The sequence below is a fragment of the Elgaria multicarinata genome, chromosome 5 (genome assembly GCF_023053635.1).
Source record: "Elgaria multicarinata webbii isolate HBS135686 ecotype San Diego chromosome 5, rElgMul1.1.pri, whole genome shotgun sequence".
In the NCBI taxonomy this organism is placed as follows: Eukaryota; Metazoa; Chordata; class Lepidosauria; order Squamata; family Anguidae; genus Elgaria; species Elgaria multicarinata.
In genome coordinates, this window is record NC_086175.1 from 33,708,805 (window position 1) to 33,734,323 (window position 25,519).

Here is a 25,519-nt window from a genome sequence, read left to right on the forward strand (position 1 = left end):
AAAGGCTCCTTGAAGTAAGAAACTTCAGAAAACAGTCATATATGATGCTGAGGTTATCGATTGAACTTATAGTATGTAGGCAACTGCCCAGGTGCAATCTGGTTAAAGTAAAAGGCATCCAGACTGCACAAATAATATTAGATAAACCCAATGTTTACTTTTGGGAAAGTTAAACTGAACAGGTAATGTGGATTCTCAAAAGCTTACATCTACATTATGTTCATCCACATTTAGTTGTGCTCTTGTGTTTCATTGTCTTTGACTTAAGGGTAAAAAACAAGATGGAGCAAGTCAGGATGATATTCAACTGTAAAAATCTGGTAGTTTGTATAGTGCAAATATATCTCCAGAAAAGTATGTCTTCATAGCAGAACAGCTGACTAAGCTTGACTCCCTGCCAGCAAGCAGATTTTTCTTTCACATTCTCAATCCAACTGCTGTTTCTTTTTAAGGACATAGCACATGTGTTGTCTGTCATGTATTATCCTGTACACTTAATAACACGTACAATTGACTCATAATCTATTGCAGAAATAATGGAGTTGTTAATTAAAAAATATTAACATAGGTTTGCAGATACATATTTGCCATTTTAAAAAAAATCAGATTCAGCTCATTCAGACTCAGCTGGCTGTCAGTTTTACTAGACCTTAAAACCCTGCCACTATTCTGGCAGAAAAGAACTGCTAAAACAGGTTTTCAAACTATCATTAGGAATGAATATTAATTTTCTTGATTTGCCATCTGTTTATACTTCAACTTTGTTTTTTTGTTTTTTGTTTTTGTTTTTTTTAAGTTCTTGACTGACATTTTATTTTGAGCAGATTGATTCAAGAATACTGGAAATGCTCTTTTAAAGGGGTATTGTTTCTCTTCTAATAGGAATGGAAACCCCACCCCCCAAATAAATCTCATTGCAGAAACAATAGGATTTACTTGGATAATTTGCAGGATTAAAAGCTTGACAGTTCCTTTAAGGCAATTGTGTGTGTTTAGGTTAGCAGTGCCTTAACCTCTAGCTATGGCAACCTACAGACGGAACTCACCACACTTAACTACCTAATCCCTGCTTACTTAGCTAATCCCAATATTATCCTTCATATGATTGAGTAAAGGCACTGAAACAATGGCAGTGATCCAGAGACCAAGTGTTTTTCATTAATTTTTGCCACAACAGCCTCCACCAAAACCCCATGCCAAACTCTCTGCTGAGCTTAAAAAGCAATTTGCAATTTGGCAGTATCTTGTGTTTAATTTAATTGACTTGGCTGGGGTGCAGGTATTGTCTTAAACAGATACAAAACCCTGGTCTAACCAGCACAATTGTGTAATAGTAGAAGGTAGTAAAAGACTTCCCTTTGTGCCAAAGGCAGTTATCCATGTCACAGAGATTCAGGAGGTAAAGCTTGCATCCTGCTGCTGCCTTTTAACCAGTTTTTGACATATAGTCGAACTAAATCTTTGAGTGCTTTGCTTTCCCCACAAGCAGAGTTGTTTCCTTATTCAGCCCTTGGGATAATAAAGAAGATATAGCAAGAGGCTGCATTTAATAAACGCAACCACCATGTCAGTCTCTCTCTTATGATACACTTACCAGTGAACAAAGAAGTATTTTGCTGCGTGAGGAGGAACAGCAAATTATGTCTCCCACCCCACCCTAATTTACCCTCCTCATAACAAAGTATCCAAGGTTGGTCAAATTATTTTGGCACACAAAGCAGAAAATCCCACAAACACTTGTCCACCTCCATGGCAGTAAAAGCACAATAATAATAAATAACTGAACATTTGCAGCCCTTCCATGGCACCCAATATAAGATGCCTTAAGTGGCCACTTCAGTCTGCCCAGTGGTAGGGCCAACCCTGAGAAGAAGGCTTGGGTGTGTGTGTTTTTTATCCTAGCACACCTACCATTTCCGCCAATGCATACTGACATTTCTTGACAAAGGCCTCGAAAGTGGCAGGCTGGGAAGGATTTCTGCTTGAGAGACCATTTGCCAGTGTAGATTGACTGCAGTGAGCCAGGTGGAACACTGTACTGAATATATATATATATATATATATATATATATATATATACACACTCCTTACCCTAAAGAATCTCAAACTGCTCTCAAATGCACCCATAACTTCTATTTCTGAAACTATGTCATAATTTGGTCACATTGTGTTGTGCAGCTGTGTAATGAATGCATAAATTAGCAATCTGCATACTTAATCCTTATTTCAAAATTCTTAGTGCTTTTGCAAAACTAAACATTCTTGCCAGACAGAATACGAATATAATTGATCCAGGAACACACAAGTTCCTATGACTATTAGTAGCTTGATTCAGTAGCCAGTTTGTTCTTTAGTATTTTTACATGTTGTGATTTTCTTCACAATCGCAAAAGCAAGAAATGCATTTTGTCCTAACTTGCTAGAAGACCTTGTAATCTATTTCCAGACAAAATGGAGATGTTTGTGCTAAGGGGATTTTGTGGAGACCCAAAATGAAGCAGAGCTGGTGCTTTCTGCCAACAAGGATATCCTAGACACTTGAAAACAGAACACTACAGAAAGACATGAATAATGCCACACTAGGTTTCGTAAAGTGTGGAAATAATGTTTTAATGGTCAAATGAACAAAATTAAAGCAAATATATATTTCTAGTTATCTTTCGCCTATTACACCCATCAAGAGTTATTCACATATTTTTATTACACTGCAAGTTCATTTGGATAATTATCTCAATTAGGAATGTATGACAAATTCATTTCAATCCATTGTTGATCAGGAGTCACCCAGTTCATATCTCTCAGACTGAACACAGACTCAAATGCAATCTGTAGTCAGAGGTCATACATTTCCGAGGTTGCAATGCAATTTCCGGGGTGGGGAAATGCACACAAGCACACTTCAATCAATGGGAGAAGAATGTATACATTTCAAAGATGGGCACAATTGATGTGTACATTTGGAAAAATACGTAAAAATGTGCATAAATGTCCATGAGAAAAGAATAAACACAGACATGAGATGGAATGAGCTTTGAGGTGGAATTTGGGGAACTTTCATGAGCTCAAGTTTTGCTTGTTCACACATCCCGAATCATAATATATCCCATCTTCTAATTGCACATAGTTTAATGTCGCCAAAGCCTTGCCACTTCATCTGATTTACACCATCCATCCATTTAACTTTCATCCTTCTTTGCATCTAAACTTTGTTGAGTAAGCATTCTCTCTTATTTCTCAGATAGCAAGTTCTTTTGGTGCAGTGTGGGTTTATTTTTTAGTTCATTTTTTTCTTAAAGCCATTGAAACAAGAGAATTACTGAAAGGAATGCAGAAAAGATATGGGTCTAATACAGTTCAAATAAATATATCTTTAACAGTTGTAAGGAAGAGAGTCCTATGAGGTATGGTACAAGAGGTTAGACAAATAAATTACCAAAGTATCAAGAAGTTTTATAGAATTGTGAACATAATATTTTAATAACACGCCAAATCACCTGATATTCCAATACTCTGCCTTAAGTGGTTTGTGATTTGCACTGGATATTTCAATGGGTTTGAAGACAGCCTAACTTAGGCTACATAAGGAAGTTCTCTCATCTACTCAACAAACAACTTTGGGAAATTCTTGTAATGGTAACGTCTTTGTTTCCTGGCAACCTAATATACAGAAACAAATCCGGCTCCCCAAGAGTCCGAATCAGTAAGCCAAACATTTGACTTTTACAGTCGAACAAACCTGAAGACTGGCTTTAATCCCTTTACTCAAACCCATTGTGCTTAGTCGTAGAATGACACAGTTGCAGTGAACCAAAGTAAACATGTAGAGGAGTTATTTTGGAGGCTTACAAAAAGAGCAAATGAATCAACCAGTTAAACACGACGAATTGCAGCATACTAGAGCCGTGTAGTTTGAAATTTGGCTGATTACTTCAAAGTGGCCTTCCCTTGACTCCCAAGCCTAAAATGCCACAAATCCAAAGACTCTTCCTTCATCACAGAATAAGGTTTCTCAACACTTTTTTTCTGGTTTTTGTCCTGGCCATTTTGTGCCTCAGCCAATGGCAAAGGAGGTTGAGCACATACCATTCACCAAGACGCTACCTGAGCCTCCCTGAAAAAGCCTCATTAAAAGGTGAATGAAATGTCCGCCCAGGTCAAATTTGTCTAGTGTAGCAAAGAGAAACTGCCAGTTAAGGTGATCAAATGCTTTTGTAGCATCTAGCATTATTATTGCTATCGGGCCTAGGTGTTGGTGTCTCCAATAAATTGTGTCCAAAATACGATGGAAAGGAAAAGCAAATGAGTGCTGTCGAAGAAATCCTGTTTGATCATGTTCAACATAAGAAGGTGCAACAATTGAAAGTCTGTGTGCAAGTAAACTAGTGAAGAGTTTTGCTTCAACATTGATTAATGAGACAGAATGGTATGAGTCAATGTCTTTGAAAGGTTTAGGTATTATTACAATGTTTGTGGATTTCCAAAAGTCTGGTATCTGGCCATTGTTCTGGATGTCCAGAAATAGTTTTAATAAAATGGGTGATATTTGATCAGAGAACGTTTTATTTAAAAAATCCCCGTAAATCCATCAGGGCAAGGTGATTTAAAGGATTTTAAATATTAATTCCATTTTGTATTTCCTCCAATACAAAATATTATATTTAAATATTGTTGATGTGCTTGGGAGAATTTTGGGAAGTTTATTTTGTTTAGAAATTGAGCTATATTATCTTTATTAGAGGGTTCTGGAATGTATTTTTTTGTACAAGTTAGCAAATTCCTGCATTATTCTATCTTTATTAAATGTTTTGTTGCCATTGCCAGTTTTTAAGGAACAGATTGTCTTTTTGGCTTGGCGGTTTCTTAATAGGTGGGTGAGAAGTTCAGAATTTTTGTTACTGAATTCAAAATAATGCTGTTTTAAATACTGCAGTGAATTTATAATTTTAGGTATTGCCAATGAATTAAATTCTGAATGTTTTTGAAGCGATTTGTGATAAATATGATTGCTCAGTGTGATTTTATGTTTGGTTTCAAACTCACAGATCTCTTTTATTAAGGATAGTTGGTGATTTTCTTTCTCTTTTTTAATTCTGCTCTGCTCACTGATGAATAGGCCCCTAGTCACTGCCTTTAAAGTTTCCCAGATTATTGCTGGGTTATGGGCTCCAGTGTCATTAATTGCAAGCAATTCTGGGATTTCTTTTTTCATTTTGTCTAATGTTAGCTTGTTTTGAGCCAGCCAAGTGTCCAGTCTCCAAGTTGGAGGTTGTGAAGGCCTAGTTCCCCAATGTAGGCATGCACGGACTAAGGCGTGATCTGAGACTACAAATGTCCTGATCACGGACTAAGGATGTCCACTCCTCCGAGACCAGAACATAGTCCAATCTTGAATAGACCTGATGAAGAGGTGAGTAATATGAATAATCATGCTCATAGGGATGAACCATCCACCATGCATCATATAAAGATTTTTTTAAAGCATCTTATATAGCGGGGTTTTAAAAGAGGGAGAGTGAGTTAGACTTTGACCAGTCATTGTATTTTTACTTCTGTCAAAGTAATCATTAAGGACTAGTTGAGGTCCCCACCCAGGAGCACACTGCCTTGCTTAAAGGTGTCTAAAAGTTTTAAAGTTTCATTTAGAAAGGCTTCCTGTAGTGAGTTTGGGGCATAGAGCCTTTACCAACAGTGCCTTTAATAAATAAATATTGGCCGTCTGAGTCAGATAGATTGTCCTTGACTTCTAAACCTAATTTATTTGAGACCCCTCTTGATTTTGATTTTCCTTGAGAGGAAAACCATTGCCCCTGCCCCCCGCAGAGGGCAAAGAAGTAGGGTGTCGAGATGCTTGTTCTTTGCTTTGGTGGGTTCCTAGATCAAAATTACATCTGGGTTTTAATTATCCCTACACAAGTGAGCCCATTTACAGTCCACATAAATACATTAACTTTAGCCAAAACACTGAAAAAATAAGAAAGCAATACCCAAATCTGCAGTGTCTAGAGCTATCCACAATAAGTAGAGTGAATAAGTAACAGCGATACTCTCAGCAACTTGTAATTTCCCTCCTCCCAAACAGAAATTCCCAAACCAGTGATGGTCCTGACCACAGGGTCAGAGTCCATATTGTAATCTAGGATTACAAATAGAGTAGTAAATAACATGGGGGGTGACATAGCATTGCACACACGCTTCCCAGAGAACTGAAATAGAAGAAAAAGCAATATGCGATGGCTGAACCAAAATCCAGATTCAAGCTGGGCAGGAACCATCCTGTGGATTTCTTCTTTTCCCTGGAGTCTTTTTGATTTTCTTTCCCCCCTCTCTTTTTCTGCTTAGTTTGCCAGCCAGTGGTGTCTTGATCTGTTTCTTCTCCAGATTCCTCTTCTTCCTCTTGGGCCAACTTCTCTTGTTCCCAATGAATATCAAGTTGAGTGAGTAGTTTCTTAGCCTCAAGATGGGTGGCTATGGATTTGGTAATGTCATTATAGGTTATGAGCAATCTGAAAAGAAAGCCCCATCTGTAAGCTATCTTCGCATTTTGTACGACTGTAGTATATGGTCTAAAATCCCTTCTCTGAGGGTACTGGGACTTAAGCCTTGGCAGATTGCCACAGGGGTTCCATCATATTCAATTTTATAAAGAGCTCTTAAGTTTAAACATAAAGTCATTTTTGATAGTACAGTTGTTAAAGCACATTATGATATCTCTAGGAGGTCCCCCCCTTGCTTTGGTTTTGGACAGATCACTCTATGTATTCTATTTATCTCCTCAGGTTGGAGATTAATTTCAGGGAGTACAGAATTTATCCAAGTGATAAAAGCTTCAAGTAAATTATTCTCACCCAAACTTTCTTTAAGTCCTCTTAAACAGATGTTAAGATGTTGATCACTATTCTGCATGTCCTCAGTTTGAAGCCTGAAGTCAGCCTGGGCTCATTTTAACATTTTAATGGAGATTTTGTTTTTTGAGCTCTGTTCTAGAACTTCATTTGCAGTTTGAGAAGTCTCTGCCATTGTTTTGTTCAAAGTGGCTAAATCTTCCCTTAGGGGTTGCAATGCTTTAGCCCACACTTGAGCTAATTCCCTCCTAATTAATGTGACAAGCTCCAGCGTGGAGTGTGTGTCTCCTTGTTGGTCAGATTCATTCTCCTCTCCTTGAGGGGCCTTTGTGGCCATTTTGAATCTCACGGAGGTTGTTGCTGTCAAAGCTTGAGAGGGAGGTTTTGTTAGGGAAATCCAGGCCTCTAAGGTTCATTTTTTTAGCCCTGCAGCTGCTTTGTAGCATGTCCCATCAGGGGTATCTTTAGAATTGCAAAATGTTGAGGTGAGGCTCAGTAGTGCTCTATATTTCTCCAGGGCGAAAGGGAGCTGTGAACTAAAATACCATCTTAAGCTGATGACCTCACTATCCCTCCAGATGAGGAGTTCTTGAGCTGGCCTTTGAGTTGGTCAAATCAAGGTAACACTAAGATGGATTTTGGAAATGTTAATGTGTTATCAAGAATTTGGGGATTTGTAGAGAGATATTTCATGGAGTCAGAAGGGCCACTTAAAATCCCTTAACCGTCAACTGGTTTCACCTATGCTTATATTCTGTATTTTTAAATAAACTTAAATACTATAAAATGCCATAAGCCTTCAGTGATCAATCCTTCCAAAGGTATCCAAATCCAGGTAAGTTCTGCCCTTGAAACTTTTCACTGTTCGGAGAATTGGGAAGAACACAATGTCATAAAAGTAAATAACAAAACTGCAATCCTATCTGTGCTTACTTACAAGTAAGCCCCGCCCCCACTGAAATCAATGGGACTTAATTCCAAATAGATACTGCTAGGATCAGGAAGTAAGCCTTTATGGAAACTAGCATTTATGGAAACAAACAAAACAACGTGCCCCCCCCGCCCCCCCGGATATCACTGCTTACTGGCCTTGTCCTGGTAGCGTATTTGCTCCTTTGTGTGTTTGGTCTCCAAACAACTTGTCTGAAAGAGCTGTGTGTGCTTGTTGAAATAATGAAGTGAGAGCAGATTTCAAAAGTTCACAGGGACAGGTATTCATATTTTAGCTTCATGGAGGTTATGTACATACATGTGTAGTCTAAATATGTAATGCTTGTATCTCATAAAGTTTGGTTCACTTTCCAATGCTTTTATATAAGAAGAATCTAAATAAAGGTCTGTATAAGAATGTGTATAATTGTAGGTGCATGAGAGCTTCACTGTGTCAAGGCTTCATGCGCTGACAGTTTTTTGTTTCAGTTTTTAACTTCTGGGCAGCTGGAATGCTCATAAACATTCCATAACACCTCAGGCAGCTGAAACAGCAGCTAAGGAGGGCTTATATTGATCAATTGAAAGAGAGCTCTTACAGTCAGTGGTCATAAACTTTTCAGAGACTTCAGCCTGTTTTATATCAGCAATTTGTATTTATTTATTTATAGTTCCTCTGATTTGGGGGTGTGCAGTTAAACGAGAAACATAATTTTCTACAACTCTATATTTTGTGTAATTTAAAATTATGTCTCATTCATCTGTTTATAAGTGGTCTTAAAATTAACCAAAACTGTCTTTGGCTTTGCAAATAGGTTAGTACCTGTATATACTGGATTATTCCTAGGAAAATGTATTTGTTTCAATTCCATTCTATGTCTTGTGTCTATTCTTTACTTCTGTTTTAATTAATGAATTAAAACTATCTATAAAACAAAACAATCTAAACAAAATACAAAGGAAGAGCACAGCAATTGAAAAAGAGTTTGTCAGTTTTCAAAAAGTTAGCAAAGAGGAGTCCATACAGATTTCTTTTGGTAGGGAATTCTAGAGCTTTCGGACTGCCTCAGAGAAGTCTCTGTGGAAGCCACGTCTTCACACAGAATGATATTCAGAACAAGACCTTATCAGATCTTTAGTGCTGGGGTGTGTGGAGTCAAGACTTTCAGTGCTTTAAGTGAAAGAACCAACACTTTGAATTGGGCCCAGAAACAAATTGGCAGCCACTGCAGATGCTTTAAAACAATCAATCCTCCTTAAGCCTTCAAATATAACCGCACCCTGCCCCAAATAATATTTACATTCTTGCCATGAATTTAAAGAATTACAAAATACAATGCCAAGTAATATAAAGATCTTTTGGAAATATTGAGGTGCATTCCCTGTATGATTGTGGTTGGGAATCATGATTTTTTGAAGATAATTTCTTCTTTCTTAATTTGCTTTAGGCTGCATTCTTATGGAAAGTGATTCTTCTGGTTTCTAACAGTACAACCCTATATATATTTGCTATTCAGAATTGTCTCATTGAGTGAAATGGGCCTTTTTCTCAGGTAAGTGGGTATAGGATTGCCACCTCCATGTTCAATCTTCTTTGCATTGTAAAATAACATTATTATTATTATTATTTGCAAAATTGTAAACTTTATTTCTTTCCCCCAGTGATCACAATCCTAGCAAATAACTCTCAGTATTTCTACAATCAGGAGTACTCAGCATTCATTGCCTTACGTCCTGAGGACAGAATACTAATTAGAAAGTTATTAAGAACATAGACATACAAAAATAGAAACCTATTGGGATGCTGAGTGAATAGCATAAGCAATTAATATCAGGAGGAAAAATGCATTCAATTTAAACTGGTTGCCAAGGCTAATAGGCCATGAGAAATGGAAATATACAGCATGTGGTAATGGTTTAAGACCAATGAAGAATACAATTCTATTACATAGAAAAAGACGGCCTGGTTTTCATGCATGACGAATAACGTCACAATCTAGAAAAACAGTAGTATGAAGAACTGGTAACAAAAATAGCAGCATTATTTTCCACAACAACAGTAGACCTACAGAAAAAAGATACAAGATTGGTTTCCCTAAGAGAAAAGGAATGTGATAAGTAGTAGCTAAGGCAACTCTATTTTCACATTATAAAAGAGGTGCACAACTGTTTTGGTCCAGGAGGGTGCATCAGGTGTGAGGACCACACATATCAGCAGTGGGGGGGAAACTGATCTCATAAGTTTTTGCCTCTCCTAGTGATCTCCACTGAGATTGCTGTTTTTCTGCTGCTACTGGTGGCAGGAAAACAATCTCAGAAGTGGGATTGCTGAGGTTTGGGAGGGGCTGTAGCTCAGTGGTAAGAGCACATGCTTTGCATGAAGAAGATTCTAGGTTTGGTCCCTGGCATAAAAAGCTATTGAGAGGGGAGTTTGTCAGAAGAGATTGGGGGAGTCTCTCAGGAGTGATTGCCGGGGAGTTTGTCTTTGGTGAGTGGCTGGGCATCCAGAGGAAGGCATTGGCCAGGAAGAACAGCAGTTGCAAGACTAGGAAGCCAAACTGTGAGCTAAGAGTATGTGAGGCAGAAGCTGAAGAAGGTCTGCAAGTGAGGGGAAGACTCTTGGAGCAGTCTTCAGAAGAAATAGCTGAACCTGAGTGTCAGCTGGTGGTGGGGGTCTGAAGACAGAGTAGTTGCTGGACCAAACCATCAGGGAAAGCCTGGTAAACAGCCTTAAAGGTCCCAGGAGGAAGTCAAACCTTACCAGAGAGAAGACTGCCTTCAAAGCCCTCACTGCTAGGCCTGTGAGTTAACTGGGATGGAGCTTGATATGAGAATCAGCTTGAAGTTGGTTAGGTTTAGGAACGGGAGCTTCTGATTGGAGATAAAAGTAACTGTACCCTATTTTAAAGTAGCAACAACAATCTTTCTTATTTGTTTCTTTTTAATGAAATACTATATATCTTTGTTTACTTTCTTAATAACTCTGATCTGTTTTGTCTTATGCCTAATGACCACATACCTTAGAGAAAAGGTGTATATTAAACAAAAGGATGTAGTTAATGGCGGAAATGAAGGGAGGGATTACGCAGTGGTGAGGGATGATTCTCCATGCTTGGTGGGAGCGGTGGGATTGCCCTAGAGTAGAGAGTCCCACCTAAAGTCTAGATTCTCCACAGTTACCAACAAGCCCTTTCTCCAAACAAACATCAGAATATACTTCTCTTGAGCCAATTGAAAATCTTTTTAGGAGCTGATGACAAAAGTTTACCAGGCTTGGTTTCTTCTCTTCTTCCTTCCCTCTGGGCACACTGGTCTTCCGTAGACCCAGGGAAAATGGGGGGAGAGCATGCCTCATCACTCATCTCAGACCTTTGATGGTTCCTTCAGGAGCTGATCACATGAGCTTCCTGAACTGGTCTTCTCTTCTGCCTCCCTTTCCTTATATAGCATTCCTTCATCATTTGCGGGTTTATCATCAGTTTCTTGTGGTCCATATGGGTAAACAGATTCCACATCCCTGCAGTTATTTTTACAGATGTATTCAAGGCTATGGTGCGGATTCCCACAATTAATGTGAAAAGTTAAATTAACTGTGCAGTCCTATGCACATTTACTCAGAAGAAAGACCCACTGTGGTCAACGGGAGTTCATCCCAGGTAGAAGTGCATGGGACTGCAGCTTAAATGTGCCATCTTGAAATTAGTTGTTGTTATTGACATTTTTATACCCTTCTGTAGCCAAAGCTATGGAAACAGTGTGTAATTTTAGAGTATTTTTTTCTGTCTTTTGGGGACAAGTGTTATGTGAACTAGAACACATGACAAATGTGCAATGATAAAATTTTCAGGAATGTTAATAACTTTTGCAGCGGTTCAGTCACATCAGACTCTTAGGAATAATATGTCTTTTTCAGTAATTCAGTGAGTAGAATGATGGTAATTTATGAGAATGTTTTATGCCTCAGAGAATTTTAGCTGATCATTCTCATAGTATATTAACCTAGAACATATATTCTTTTTTTGAATAGGTTTGGGTTAAATGAAAACAGTAATGGCTTTCTTGCTTATAATTCAAGATGTCTGGATCATATATTTATAACAGTCACTTAACATAAATGCCTATATGGTAAAGGAATGTGACTCCTGCCTGTCCTGGCTCATAGTGCTGATAACTAGCTGCCAGGCTTCTGGCCTACCCAGGCCCAGGGGAGACCTCTTTGGAGGAGGATGAAGACTGGGATTCCTCAGCAAACCGTACAGAAGACATGGATAGGGTGACCATATGAAAAGGAAAACAGGGCCCCTGTATCTTTAGGAGTTGTAGAAAAAGGAAATTTCAGCAGGTGTTATTTGTATACATGCAGCACCTGGTGAAATTCCCTCTTCATCACAACAGTTAAAGCTGCAGGAGCCCTTCCCTCTTTAGTATCTGGTCACTCTAGTATAGCTCTTGCAACTTTAACTGTTGAAATAAAGAGGGAATTTCACAGGTGCTGCATGCATACAAACGACACCTGCTGAAATCCCCTTTTCTCTAAAATGGTTGAAGATACAGGTGCCCTGTCCTCCTTTCCATATGGTCACCCTAGACACGGGGCAACCTGAGGACTCCCATTGCAGGAATGCCTCACCTGAGGTCCAAAAGAACCCCTTTGACCCCAATTCTGAGTCCTGCCTTGGTCCATGACTCTCCTCCTTTGTGTCATTGTTCTCCAAAGCACTGGCAATGATGCTTGAGATGGTCATGCACAGTTGTTTTTGGAGTGCTTGCCTTGCCAACCAGAAGACCCTTTCACTAAGGGTTTACTCAGGAGCAAGGGTCTACACATGAGGAGGAAGACCAGCTGCAAGAGCTGAATCAGGAACAGTATGTATATATGCCCTCCATCTTCTCCCAGAGCTTTTTTGTGTGAAGAGCTCCCATTGAGCTCCTTACTCAGAACACTAGTTCACCTGCCCCCCAAAAAAACAAAAACAAATTATACATCACTCCACATCCAAATTTTGGAGCAGTGAACAACAGATAGAATAAAATAACAGAAACACCATATTAAAAATTACTAGCAGAGTTCTGATAAAGCTGTGGCTGGTCATGTTTTCAGGAGGCACCAGAAACAACACAACGTTGGCGCCTGTTTGACCTCCAAAGGGAGGGAATTCCATAGGAATGGGGGCACCACACTGAAGGCTATTGTCCTGGTAGACTCCAATCGGAATCCATGTGGAACCACCAGGAACCACATGGATGGCAAGGGAGAAGGCACTCTCTCAGGTATCCTGGTCCCAAGTTGTTTAGGGCTTTGTACACTAGTGCTAGAACCTTAAACCTGACCCAGTAGTGAATAGGCAGCCAGTGCAGTTCCCTCAGCAAAGGAGTTGCATGCTGAAAAGGGGCAGTTCCCGACAACAACTGCTGCGTTCTGAATTAGCTCCAGCTTCTGGAGCAGCTTTAAGAACAGCTCCACTTAGAGCGCATTGCACTAATCCAGCCTTGAGGTTAATATCTGTACCACTGTGGCCAAGTGTCCCTGTCCAGGAGAGGTCATAGCTGATGAACCACCTGAAACCGGTAAAAGGTACTCTGAGCCACCAGTGGCCCCCTTCCTATGGAATCCCCTACCTTTGGAGGTCAGGCAGGCACCGTTGTATTGCTTTCAGCGCCTCCTGAAAACATTATTGTTCCATCAAGCTTTTCCTGAATGATCGTCAGTGGTTTTATCTGAAACTGGCTTTTTAAAATGTAATTTTTAATAATGTTTTTATTCTGTTCTTGCTCTTTTATGCTATTTGTTCACTGCTCTGAAATCTTTGGATAGGGAGCAGTATATAAATATTGTAAATAAATGAACCTGATCTTTCAGAGGGAGTGAACACGGGAGTACTCATCCACAAGGCTTCCATTTTGCTAGAATTCAGCTTCAGTTTATTGGCCCTCATCCACCCCATTACTGAATCCAGACAGTGGCCCTTGAACCCCACCAGAGCCTGAGACACACAACAAGAATACTGGCCGTTCTCAGTGGGAAAACATGTCCACCTCTACAGAAAACTACATTAAATGTTGGTAGGGTGATATAATGAACTGGCTGTAAGTCTTATTGGGAGGGGAGTATATGACATGACATAATCCATATTAGTTGCTATGATACATGTACACGCACTTAAGAAACAAGCCATCATAACTCCACCTTAAAGAAAAGTATTGTGGTACTCCTTGTATAAAGAAGGAAAGTGAATCTCACAGAGACAAAGTGACTAATTGGTAAGGCCTTGGCTGTGTCACAGGATTTCCTGATTCCCCAGCACTATGCATATTCTTCCAGTTCAGGCATCCTCCCGATTGCACAATTATATATAGTCACACCTTTGATAATTATAGTATCTAAATCAGCAACCTTGTAGCAGTAAAATTGTATTATGCATATTCATTCAGGGGGAAAATGAATGTAGAAAATAAATGAGACACAGCTGGGCTAGAACAAGGATTTCTAGGGCATTGCTTGTATAAAGGGAGTTGTCCAATGCCAAGGCTCCTAGTCAGTTAAGAACAAGAAAAGCTGAATTAGTTCCTCACCCTGTGCTTTAAATGGGACTATTACATGGGGCTCTTTGCAGTCTCCTATTCAGGTTTTTGATCATGTTCATATCTGTTAAGTTACACAGCATCAGCTGCTTTGAATACCATGAAAAAACAAAAAGTTATCTGCATTACCCAGAACCTCATTATGTTAATTGTGTGAAGCATGTACTGCATGTAACATTCTTCCTCCCATTACATCTATTTATTTTTCTCTCTTACTTTTTGCCTGGAATAGCCTCTTAGCTTTTAGTCATATCTCAAAAACCATTTCTTTAGCAATTATGTCCTTGAAACAGCCTAGCCTCTGCAGTCAATCAAAAGGTGCAATCTGAAGAAACACACACTTTGGTTTTGAACAGTCTCACACCTCCCTTTATAAGCTGGAGCAAAGGCGAGGAGCCTTTGCTAGGATCATCTTTTGACTTATGGCCCAAAATTCCTCCCTGTTTGGATCCATCATCGTTTGGGACTTTGAAAGTACTCTGTACATGGATTCTCTTCTATTTGGACTTTGGATTTCTAAGGACTGTGCCATGAAAAGTACTGTGAGGCTTTTCATAGACTTGAACTCACATTTGTTGTGGATGGTGTGTTTGTGGTCAGCTCAGTGTCATGGCAGGCTGGAATAGACCGGTAGACTTTTCCTCTGCCAGACTCAGGTGGGAGGTTGTTCCCGGGGCTAAAATACAAGCATGGGACTTCTTGTGCCTGAGATTTTTACCCACCCTGTGATCTTGTTTAGGCTTTGGCCATGTTCCCTGAGTTACCAATGTGTGTCCATGTTTGACTAGCTCCCTTGGGATGGTTTGTTAAGCCTTTCAAGAATTCCCCATTGTGATTGCCTGAAGAATTGTATCAGGAATCTTTTTTCTCCCTTCATTGGGTTTGGAACTCGTTTTTGGAACCGTTGAGATGGCAGCCGGAAAACCAGGTTGTTATTGAGGTGAGTAGCATTTTGACTGTATGTTAACTTGGAGCCTAAAGCTTTCTGGCCATCTGTCAGCTTTAAATGTTTCTGAAGTGTGTAACCATTAAGCTTTTTTACCGTGGGATTTCCTCAAATAAAAAAAAGTCTCACTGACTGGGTGTCCTATGTCAGTTTGCCAGCATGTGTGAATGCTGGAGGAAACGGGAATCCATTACACATTGTGGCCCTTAATAGAAAAAAAACACACATTGCTCCCCCTTCTTCTAAACCTAATATTTATCTGAGCAGAGTGCATTCTCCAATTCTTTTGCATTTCCTTCTGATTTCATACTTGCTGGTATCAAGACTAGTCATCATACTGGAATGAAAGGAACTCCTTTAGTGTAAACATTGTATGAGTGGTAATACGACCAGGTATTTAACTTAAATATGAGGGAATAATCTCTCTCTAGTAAAATATAAATCTTCATTCCTTGTGGTTCTATTAGGTAATCCTTTCCCACAAGTTTCTCATATTTCTACATATTCTGCAATATCAATCTCATTGAAGGCATGACGGTTTGCACAACTTCAGACTCTCCTCTCCTCCCACACTCCCCCCTACACACAGTCCTTGCCAATCCCCTACATTCCATCACTCAAGCTTCTCATGATTACTCCCTTTGTTCCTTTTGCTATTTTTGCCTCATGCATTATTTCATTACTTTATATTCTGTAGAAGCACAACATCTTTCATAATTACTAAATAACACTTCCCTCTTCATTGGGAACCCCCCCGCTAAATAAGCATTGGTTCTATGATTCATAGGGACTATAATAAGCCATCTCCCCACTGTGTTTGATTAGCAGTATTTTCAATGTGGATAAGTATCCAGTACAAAAAACAGTGCAGATGACTTCAGTCTTTTTGTCTGATGATGTATATTTGGCACCTTTCCCCTCCAGCAGCTTAGAATATCCATTATGCTATTTAATGACATTTGAATGGGTAGAATAGCTTCAATTGGAGCCTCACAGAAATTTCTGTCAGGAATGACATGCTGGGGTGGCCTCTTACTGTGCATTCCACTTCCGCATTTGTGGATGATGCTTGTGCTGCCTTCTGTGCATGAGCAGGAGCAGTGCTTGCCACCCTCCTCCCCCACTACTCCGAAACTTGTAAGATGCAGCAAAGGCAGGAAAGGCTGGCTTACTTGAATGATTGAGGGTACTTTTACCCCACCAATCAACAGGTTTCCAGGGTAGCGATTTTTCAGAGGTTGATAATTGACTATGGAAAAGGATATTTAGGCTGCAATCCTATGCATGTTTGCATGCTGACTGGGGAATGCTGGGATCTGTAGGACTTTTTTCTGTCTAAACATGCATAGGATTGTGACCTTGGGAACAGGGTGGGGGGAGTACTGAAGCTGGATTAAGATGGAGCCAATACTGGTTTTCCCCTGAGGTTAACAGGAGGCATGGTGGTGGGTGTTTCAAATTGAGACCGTGGCATGTGGGGAAAAGATTAAATTCGCTCTCCTCCTATGCTGCCACAGCCTGGATCAGCTTCACCTCCCCCAATGCTTGCTATATAGTAAAGAGAAACCAACACAATTGCTAATTACATGCTTAACATGTGGTATGGCATGATAAACTTCTTAAGCAAGCCACGAGAAGGCTCCGAGTATCAGGAGGATTGGTTCAAGAGTTATCCTACCCATGGGGTGGCTGCCTGTGACTTCTTCAAATGGAGAGGTACTCCACTTTGTGGAAGATGGTGTTTGCAAATTTATTAAAATACCTACTTTAAAATAGAACCATTGAATTTTTTGACCAAAAGTATTTTTTTTATAAAAGACACCTCAACTGCTTATCTACGCCATTTTTAAGATAGTTGGCCATTTTGAAAGATGGCTGCCATATTGATTTCTAATTTATTTTTTGGGGGGGTCCCTATCGTAAATGACTTATATAGGCCTAAAGTTAAATGTGAGCAAATTGCCGGATCTTAATAGTTCTTTATGCAAGCAGCCCCCACTACTAAGGGGAGACATGATACAGGTGAACAAAATTATGCATGATGAGGAGAATGTGGATAGGGAGATATTTTTCTCCCTCTCTCAAAATACTAGAGCCTGGGGTCATCCCATGAAGCTGATTGGTGGGAGATTCAGGACAAATAAAAGGAAATACTTCTTCACACGGTGCATAATTAAACTCTGGAATTCACCACCACAAGATGTGGTGATGTTTGCCAATTTGGATGGCTTTAAAAGGGGGTTAGATAAATTCCTGGAGTTGATGACTATCAATGGTTACTAGCCCTGATGGTTAAGTGCTACCGCCAGTATCCGAGGCAGTAAGCCTGTGTGCACCAGTTGCTGGGGTACATGGGTGGGAGGGTGCTTTTGCACTGTGTCCTGCTTTTTGGTCCCTGGTCGACAGCTGGTTGGCCACTGTGTGAACAGACTGCTGGACTAGATGGACCCTCGGCCTGATCCAGCGTGGCACTTCTTGTGTTCTTAGGTAGGCTTTGGAGCAGATACCCAGTGATACGAAATGAATAGGCCCACTCCAGCATGTGATACAATAGTAACCACAGGTAAAGAGGAACTTGGGGGGAAAAGCTGATAAACCCCAAGCACCTGCCCCTAGTCTGTGTCTGCCCTTTATCCACATCTTGCTTCATTCCACTTACTGGAAGGGAATCTGTTCACTTCCTTGTCTCTTCATTTCTTTTCTCCTTCAGCCCTTCTCTCCATCCTCATTGAGATGCACTCTGATTTACAACTTTATTTTCTGGATCTAAGCGTTGGTCCCAATGGTAGTCCTACTTAGAGTAGACCCATTGAAATGAATGGGACTTCGAATAAACTAACATTGGATACAACCCTGAGAGAGCAATCCTATGACCTGTAGACAGTGTCAGGGTGGGGGGCACCATAGGATATTTTGGATTCTTGCACTCTGACCTCAGAGCCAGGATTCCACACTTCCTGCCCCGTCCCCCTCCCTCTCACAGTGGGTGCAGAAAGAACCACGCTGGCTGCCTCTCCAAGGTTGCAAAGGGGGTGTTCGGTGAGTGGGGAGGGGAAAGGTGAGGCAGGGTTACGCTGTATCTCCAGGCCTCTCTAACCTCCTTCCCTCCCCCTCCAACATGCCTCAGCTAGACAGGCAAAAAACCCTATCTAGCTAAAATACAGAGCGGGAAGAGCTAGGAGGTGAAGATCACCTGCACTGCTCCTCCTGCTCTGCATTGGATGGCTGCATGCCTCCGAGTTTTGTGCTCTAAATGTATTACTTATATTTAGAAGTAATGTATTACTTATGTATTATTCATTACTTAATACATTACTAAATGTATTACGTATATTAAGAAGTCCAATGGCCTAACCTGAATTTCTACAGCATTTTTTTTTTCAGGAATTTCATCCTGGACAAAAGACAATGCTGTTGTAAAAATCAAAAGAGATAAATGTTCATTGCCATCATAAGTATGCGTGAAATACGATATTTGCATATGTATGAAACCTTCTACTTGCAACTTCTGACTGCTGCAAGAAGATTATGGTGAAATAAACTCAGGGTGCGTTTTGGCTAGATGGGCTTTTTCAACCATCTTTCTGAGACTCTGCAGTGTGGACGAGAAGGCTGGGGAGGCCGGAAGATACATCATAAGCCAGCCTCCCCAAACCCCTCCTCCCCCCACCCACCAGCACTCCCCCTTTCCCTCCTCTCCAAGGATGCTTTGGCAGCCGGAGAGGCAGCTGGTGCAGTTCTCTCTGCAGCAGAGAGGGCTGGGTGGGGAGCTCCAATTCCTGGCTCCAAGGTCGAAGCACTGTCTCTTCCCTTGGATCCAGGAACCCAAAGTGTCATGTCTAGCCCTGCTCCCCCTGGGTTGGAAGGAGGTGTTTCAGGTGATCAGAATCAGACTCTGAAGTAGAGGAGTCGGCGCCAGAAACAAGCCAGCCTGTACCAGTCGGGGTGAAAGCTCTCACAAGCTCTTCACCAGTTGGGTGTCAACCCTCTCCAGAGCTTATCTTGTCAAGGGCAAATAATACACAGTCAGTGAGAAGCACGGACAGGTTAACCGCTCCTAGGGAATACCTCCAACTAAAATGGGTGGAGCTAAAGGAAAGGAAAAGGCTTTCCATTCTTCTTGAAAGGACCATTGTCTTGCTTAGTTTGCCTAGGGAAAAGTTCCTAGAGATTAGACTCTCATCAGGTGGGAAGAGATGTTTATTGCTTGAATAAAGCTTTGTAGATTACTTAGCAGGCGTTGTAATTATCTCCCAAGAAGGCAGGAAGTTTTGAGAAACACTACACAAAAGTATCTTACAGCAACCCCCGCCCCGACTCTGTTTAGTGGCCATAGGTTTGCTCCCTCTATAGCTCAGAACCATGTACAAATTTGGCACTGAAAAATTGTAGCCTATGCGGCAGAGTCTTGCTATTTACTGTTTTATTCTCTACAGCACCATGTACATTGATGGTGCTATATAAATAATAATAATAATAATAATAATAATAATAATAATAATAATAAAGTGCTTAGCTGTATGACTCCAATATGTCTTTACTGGATTCTAGCTGAAATTGTTCCCTCAGACGTTGTCACAGGCCAAATAAGAACTCAGGTGCATACAGAAGCCTTGTCCTTGCATGCAAATTGTCCTATCAAATGTCCAGAAAACTACTTTTTCACACAATACAAGAGCCAAATTAGAAATAGCATTCATTCCTGTCTTTGTTCCTCCCTTTCGTTTTTGGAGAGAGGACACCTGCTGCCCAACCAGTGATGTTTAAATCTTGGGGTTTCTTCAATGATATTTATGGACAACTCTCACTTCCACTCTGAAGGACAAACAGAATAAAAATAAAATGAAAAGGTCTATTGAAATAGGATTTTCAAGGCATGTTTCTCTCTGACCTCTTAATATTGCTATGATTATCTGAGGCATACTTATGCAAAAATGATGCTTTAAAGTTTTTCACCAAGAACTCTATTTTAAATAGTAGCTGGTTTTATTTTTGTTCTTTTATAGTGCAAGGATTGCTTCATACAGTATGTTTGTAACATGTACATGTAAACATTAGTATACCAACACACTCATCATAAAACTTGGACTGTGTTGGCACAATCCCAGTGCTATAATAAGTGTGCTGTTATACATACGTTTGTTAAAATGTGCTAAAGAGCAAAATTAATAAATACAAATTCTGGGATACTTGATAAGCAAGATTTTTTTTTTTGTATTGAGAAGCAAATCTTTTAATTTTAACAGTTAATGAATGAAACTGCTTTTCCAGAATGGAGTTGGAAATTTGTCTTGGTCTTAAGCATTGCTAACACAGATCTCCCCCTTGTGGGGTGGAAGCCAAACAAGAGAAATAAATAAGCAGAACAAAATGACAAGACTACTGTCCAAGTAAAGAAAAAAAGCAACTCCAACCCCTTGAACATTTTAGTTGCACTTTTCGCAGTTCTACAATATCTTTCTTCTTTTAAGTATGGTGAACAGAACTGTACACAGTATTCCAAGTATGGTCACACCATAGATTTGTTTAAAGGTAGTATGATATTGGAAGTTTTATTCTCAATTCCTTTTCCAATCGTCCCCTCTCTACCCCTTTCTTCCTCCTCTGAAGTCACTGGCATGGTTTTCTCTGTGCTAGCTGCAAGGGGGAGGGGGGTCTGGGGTATTATTTGCAATATATAAAACTAATCTTCCTTAGGAACCTGAAGACTAACATTATAGATCTGAATGCTATTTCTTATGAGGCTGCACAACTATATATCTTGAGAGATGTAAAGCTCCTTTTCAATTGTTTTTATGAATATATGTGGTGACTGAGAGTTGAATTATTTTTAATTACTATTACTTATACAATACAACACCATTGACGTACAATGCTTTACAGGTATTTAGGACCCTGCCCCAAGGAATTTATAATATAAGCTTTGATAACAAGGAACTGTTATAGGGGTAAGGAATAGGGGATGCAAAGGTAAGAAGAGATGAACACGAACAAATGAGTTGTTACAGGCAGTTGTATGTTTCACTCCACTTCCCTTACTCGGCTTCGTCCTTTTTCTTCTGCTGCCCCTTACGCCTGGAACGCTCTTCCAGAACACTTGAGAACTACAAACTCAATCACTGCTTTTAAAACTCAGCTAAAAACTTTTCTTTTCCCTATAGCCTTCAAATATTGAGTTTGTTCTGACTCTATACTATTAGCTTTACCCTACCCGGTGCCTGTTTACACTTCCCTGTGCCTGTTTGCATTCTCCTTCCCTATTTATTGTTAACTACAACTTATTAGATTGTAAGCCTATGCGGCAGGGTCTTGCTATGTACTGTGTTATCTGTACAGCACCATGTACATTGATGGTGCTATATAAATAAATAATAATAATAATAATAATAATATTTTATAAAATCAAAGGTGGTCTTCAGAAGCTGCAAGTTGCAATGAAATAACAATGGAAGGAGAGGAGGGGCTGCAACTGGCAGATTTCCAGTTAAACCTCCTCTTCCAGCTGTTTTGTCTCCATGGGGAAAAAATGGGTTCCCATATATTTTCCTCCATGGAAGGAAAAGCTCTTTGGGGGGAGGGTGAATTTTGAGTAGAACAACAACCAAAAGGAAAGGATTACGATGCCCTTTCACCTGCTATTCTTCTGTTCAAACTCCTGCATTTGCAGTCTGAACTATTGAACCCAGAGTAGCCTCTCTGTGCTGTTGCAGCTGAAATCCTTCAAGGACTATTGCAAGACTTCAAAGGAAAATTAATATGATTCAGTGTTATAAGGCGGAAAGGGATCTGATATTCATATTTATAAAGGGGGTAATACATCTCCAGCTGTGGCCATCTCTTAAGGGTGAAAAACAGCTGAGGAAGTGAGATTTGCTTCTTGACTCTCTGCTACACAAATATATTGAAGAGTAAAAGAGGATCCTTGCTCCTGCAATTATACAAGTATTAGAAATAGGGCAAGAGGCCACTTTGAAGCCTTATCTGCTTGGATCATTGTACTGAGAAGTACCAGCTTTTGTTTCCTGAATGCCTCTGAACAGCTATTCATGAACATCTGCAGCCATGTCATGAAACTGCCAGTTGATTGTATCACTGGAAAGGGGAATTGTTTTTGATGCTGTGCTCAGCACCAGACATTAATTGTTACTTTTTTCTTTTTGGCAAGGTGTAGTTGCACTAATACTTAGGGTTGTTTCTCCTTCCAGTCGTAAATATCATGAGAGAAAGTTGGAGTGCACACCTTAAGTATCTTCAGGGGCTGCCTCTAGATGGAGGTATTTGTGAAGAGACCATTCCTGAAGCTGAAGAGAATTCTAGAAGTCAGGGATTGTGTGTTTGTTTGTGAGGAGACAGGGCATGTGATGATAACAGTTACAGGGGGTGGCCTGGTACCTTGTGATCCCTGGTTGACAAATAAAAATGCTGTTGTTTTTATGAACTGGATCATTGTCATCTCTTAGAAATAATCTAGTTGACTGAGTGGCTGGAGTAGGCTGCAAAGCTACATAATGTTTTTTTTCTTCAATAGCACTTGCTTCCTTGTAAGGCTGCAATTGTCCTTAGCATTTATTTATTACAGTTCTATATTGCCCAATAGCTGAAACTCTCTGGATGGTTCACAAAATGTTACTTACTCCACATAACAGCTGATTTAAAATTTTGAAAAATGGTGGATCTGCCATTATCTTTTACTTGGTCCTTTTCAGTGGTCCAAAGGGCAGAAACTATCACATCATTTTTCATACTATCCTGCCTGATGAAGAGATCTGGAGATCTCAGAAGCTTGCACATTTTTGTGGCCTTTGAATTGGCCTAATAAATTTATTACATGATATGGATTTTGGAATTACTTAACGTAGATATACAAAGCGCAGCCTTAATTTCAAAGTAAACATGACTGGGATCAGGCTGTACATTAGAGACAGAGGATGAGTTTAGACGCCCTCTGTGTTAAATGTACTCGTCCCCCTCACCCACCCGCACTCATTCGTGTTTGAAAACTGGGCTTGAGGGTATACACAGGCCCCTTGTAAAGTTGACAGCAAGGGGCTGCATTCCTGCGCGCACTTACACGCCGGTAAGACTCCCGGTGAACTCCGTGGGAATTAATTCTGAGCTAAGCAGAGCTTGGATCGCTCTGCGAACAGTAACGCATGCACTAACGTGATTGACTGTCATATATATCAATACGAATTGAGCTGGGGAAGTGGGCTTTTGTGACTGAAGGAGACCGCCAGAGGGGGCGTCTACCGCGTCCTCAAGGGCGCCTCAGCGTTTGCGCTCGGCGAGTCCCTTGCCCCAGGCAGGCTGCTCTGGCTGTGAGGAGGAGGTGGCGGCGGCTTCGACAGGGGGCGCTGTCCGGGGTCTCCCTGCCCTGCCGGTCCCGGCCGACGCTGACCCATCCCGGCCGCCTTAGCGCTCAGCTCTTGGGCCCGGCTGCTGCCGAGGCTCCTTGGCCTCTTGAGGGGACTCACTGCGGCTCCCCCTGAGGGGGGGTGCGGGAGAGGAGAAGTAACCGTCGTGACGAGGCCTGTGGTCCGGGGACTGCCTCTTCCCCGGCCCCCTTTCTTTCCCCCAACGCCCCGTCCGGGACCATGTTCACCAGTACTGGCTCCAGCGGGCTGTGTAAGTACCGACACCCCCGTTCCTCTCCTCTCCGTCCTCTCGCCCCTCTTCACAGACTCGGTGTTTGGAGGGTCTGTGCGGTGAGGGAGCCGAGTGGTGCAACGGGGAGGAACTCTTCTCTTCCGTTCAGTTCCTCTCCCCGTAATCTCCTCCCCTTTCCGCCCTCTTCGTCCCTCCCCACCGCAAGAACCTACTACCCACCCCAAAACCTCCTCCGCAGTTCCCACCCAAAATGAGCCCCGGGTCGCCATGCGACCCGATCCTCTTCCAGTGCATGTCCTTTACGCGGGAGGAAGTGTCGCTCAGTTAGTTCAGTTGATGACTGGGCGTAATACGTTGATCCTGCCAGCTGAGGGTGCATTTCAGGGATCTGACGCAATGGGTTGTAGTGCCTGAAAGTTTACGCCAGAATACATCTATTAGTCTTGTAGATGCCCCAAGGCTTCTTTTGTTTGTTCTTGTTGCAACAGACTACTCAGCACGGTTTCCCTTCTGGAATGGATTCAAAGAGGCTTACTCCCAAGTAAGCGTGTACAGGGTGGGAGCACCTCTTTCGCCCTCCTCTCCCATTCTAGGATCACTTGGGTGTGCGTTTGTTACACCTCTCCCCCTTTTGTCTCTCACACATTGTATTTTCTTTTTAAAGAAGGACTTCCCCCCTCCAGCTGTTCAGTGCAACTTTATGCATGCAGTGACTGGTGGTTCTAACGCCTTTCTGTTTTCACAAGATTTGTATCCTGTTGAGAGATAAATCTTGACAAATGAAGTTTGCAAATCTTTTGCAACTTCTTGGGTGTAAGCCTCATTGAATTGGGTGGGAATTTCTTTTGATTAAAGACATAGGATTAGGCCAGTAGTCACTAAATTTATTTATTATTTATTGTATTTCTATACTGCCAGTAGCAGGCGCTCTCTGGGTGGCTCACAAAAAATTGAGAAGATGGTTTAGCTTTATGTTTTAATCTTGGTAATGCTGCCTTCTAGGGTGACCATTTGAAAAGGAGGACAGGGCTCCTGTATCTTTAACAGTTGCATAGAAAGGCAATTTCAGCAGGTGTCATTTGTATGCATGCTACACCTGAATGCATCCCAACAGTTAAAGTTGCAGGAGCTATACTAAAGTGACCAGATACAAGAGGGTAGGGCTCCTGCAGCTTTAATTGTTATGAAGAGGGAATTTTACCATGTTGCTAAAAAATTCTTTTTTCTTTAGAATTGTTAAAGATATAGGTGCCCTGCCCTCCTTTTCATATGGTAACCATAAATTAACTCCTTAACCCCCCACTGTCAGCAAAGAAGAGTCACACCAGCAGGGCGCAACATCTCTGCAGAGTCTCTCCTGTACACCATCTGTGGTAGGACCCAAAATAGAGCTGGATGGGGGATGCCATGGATCCATCAGATCCAAAGCTCCCTTGCTCCCCACAACGTGCCCCCGGATCAGGTCCCAAACCTATGCCAGCCTTGAGCTGGGGTAGATATTTGCACTCCCATTGGTTTCAATGGGGGAGGAATGAACTGTCAGCAGTACTGGAAAACATCCATTACATGGAGGAGGAGAGTACATGAACCCAAGGCTTACCAATCACAATTA

At 41.0% G+C, this 25,519-nt stretch overlaps 1 protein-coding gene and 1 long non-coding RNA gene across 2 annotated transcripts in view; both read left to right on the top strand.

Annotated features, from left to right (window-relative positions):
• Positions 1–6,187: 6,187 nt before the first annotated feature.
• On the top strand, positions 6,188–20,168 carry LOC134398696 (uncharacterized). Its single transcript, XR_010025450.1, has 5 exons — positions 6,188–6,434; positions 7,360–7,462; positions 9,221–9,325; positions 15,094–15,294; positions 20,034–20,168. It is a non-coding gene; the product is annotated as an uncharacterized LOC134398696 (long non-coding RNA).
• A 3,502-nt stretch (positions 20,169–23,670) lies between these two features.
• Positions 23,671–25,519, top strand: part of UBAC2 (UBA domain containing 2) — an 89,689-nt gene continuing 87,840 nt past the window's right edge. Inside the window, exon 1 of the mRNA XM_063126112.1 lies at positions 23,671–23,925. Within this exon, the coding sequence (XP_062982182.1) occupies positions 23,895–23,925 (31 nt within the window). The 5' untranslated portion in view covers positions 23,671–23,894. The remainder of the gene's footprint in view (positions 23,926–25,519) is intronic.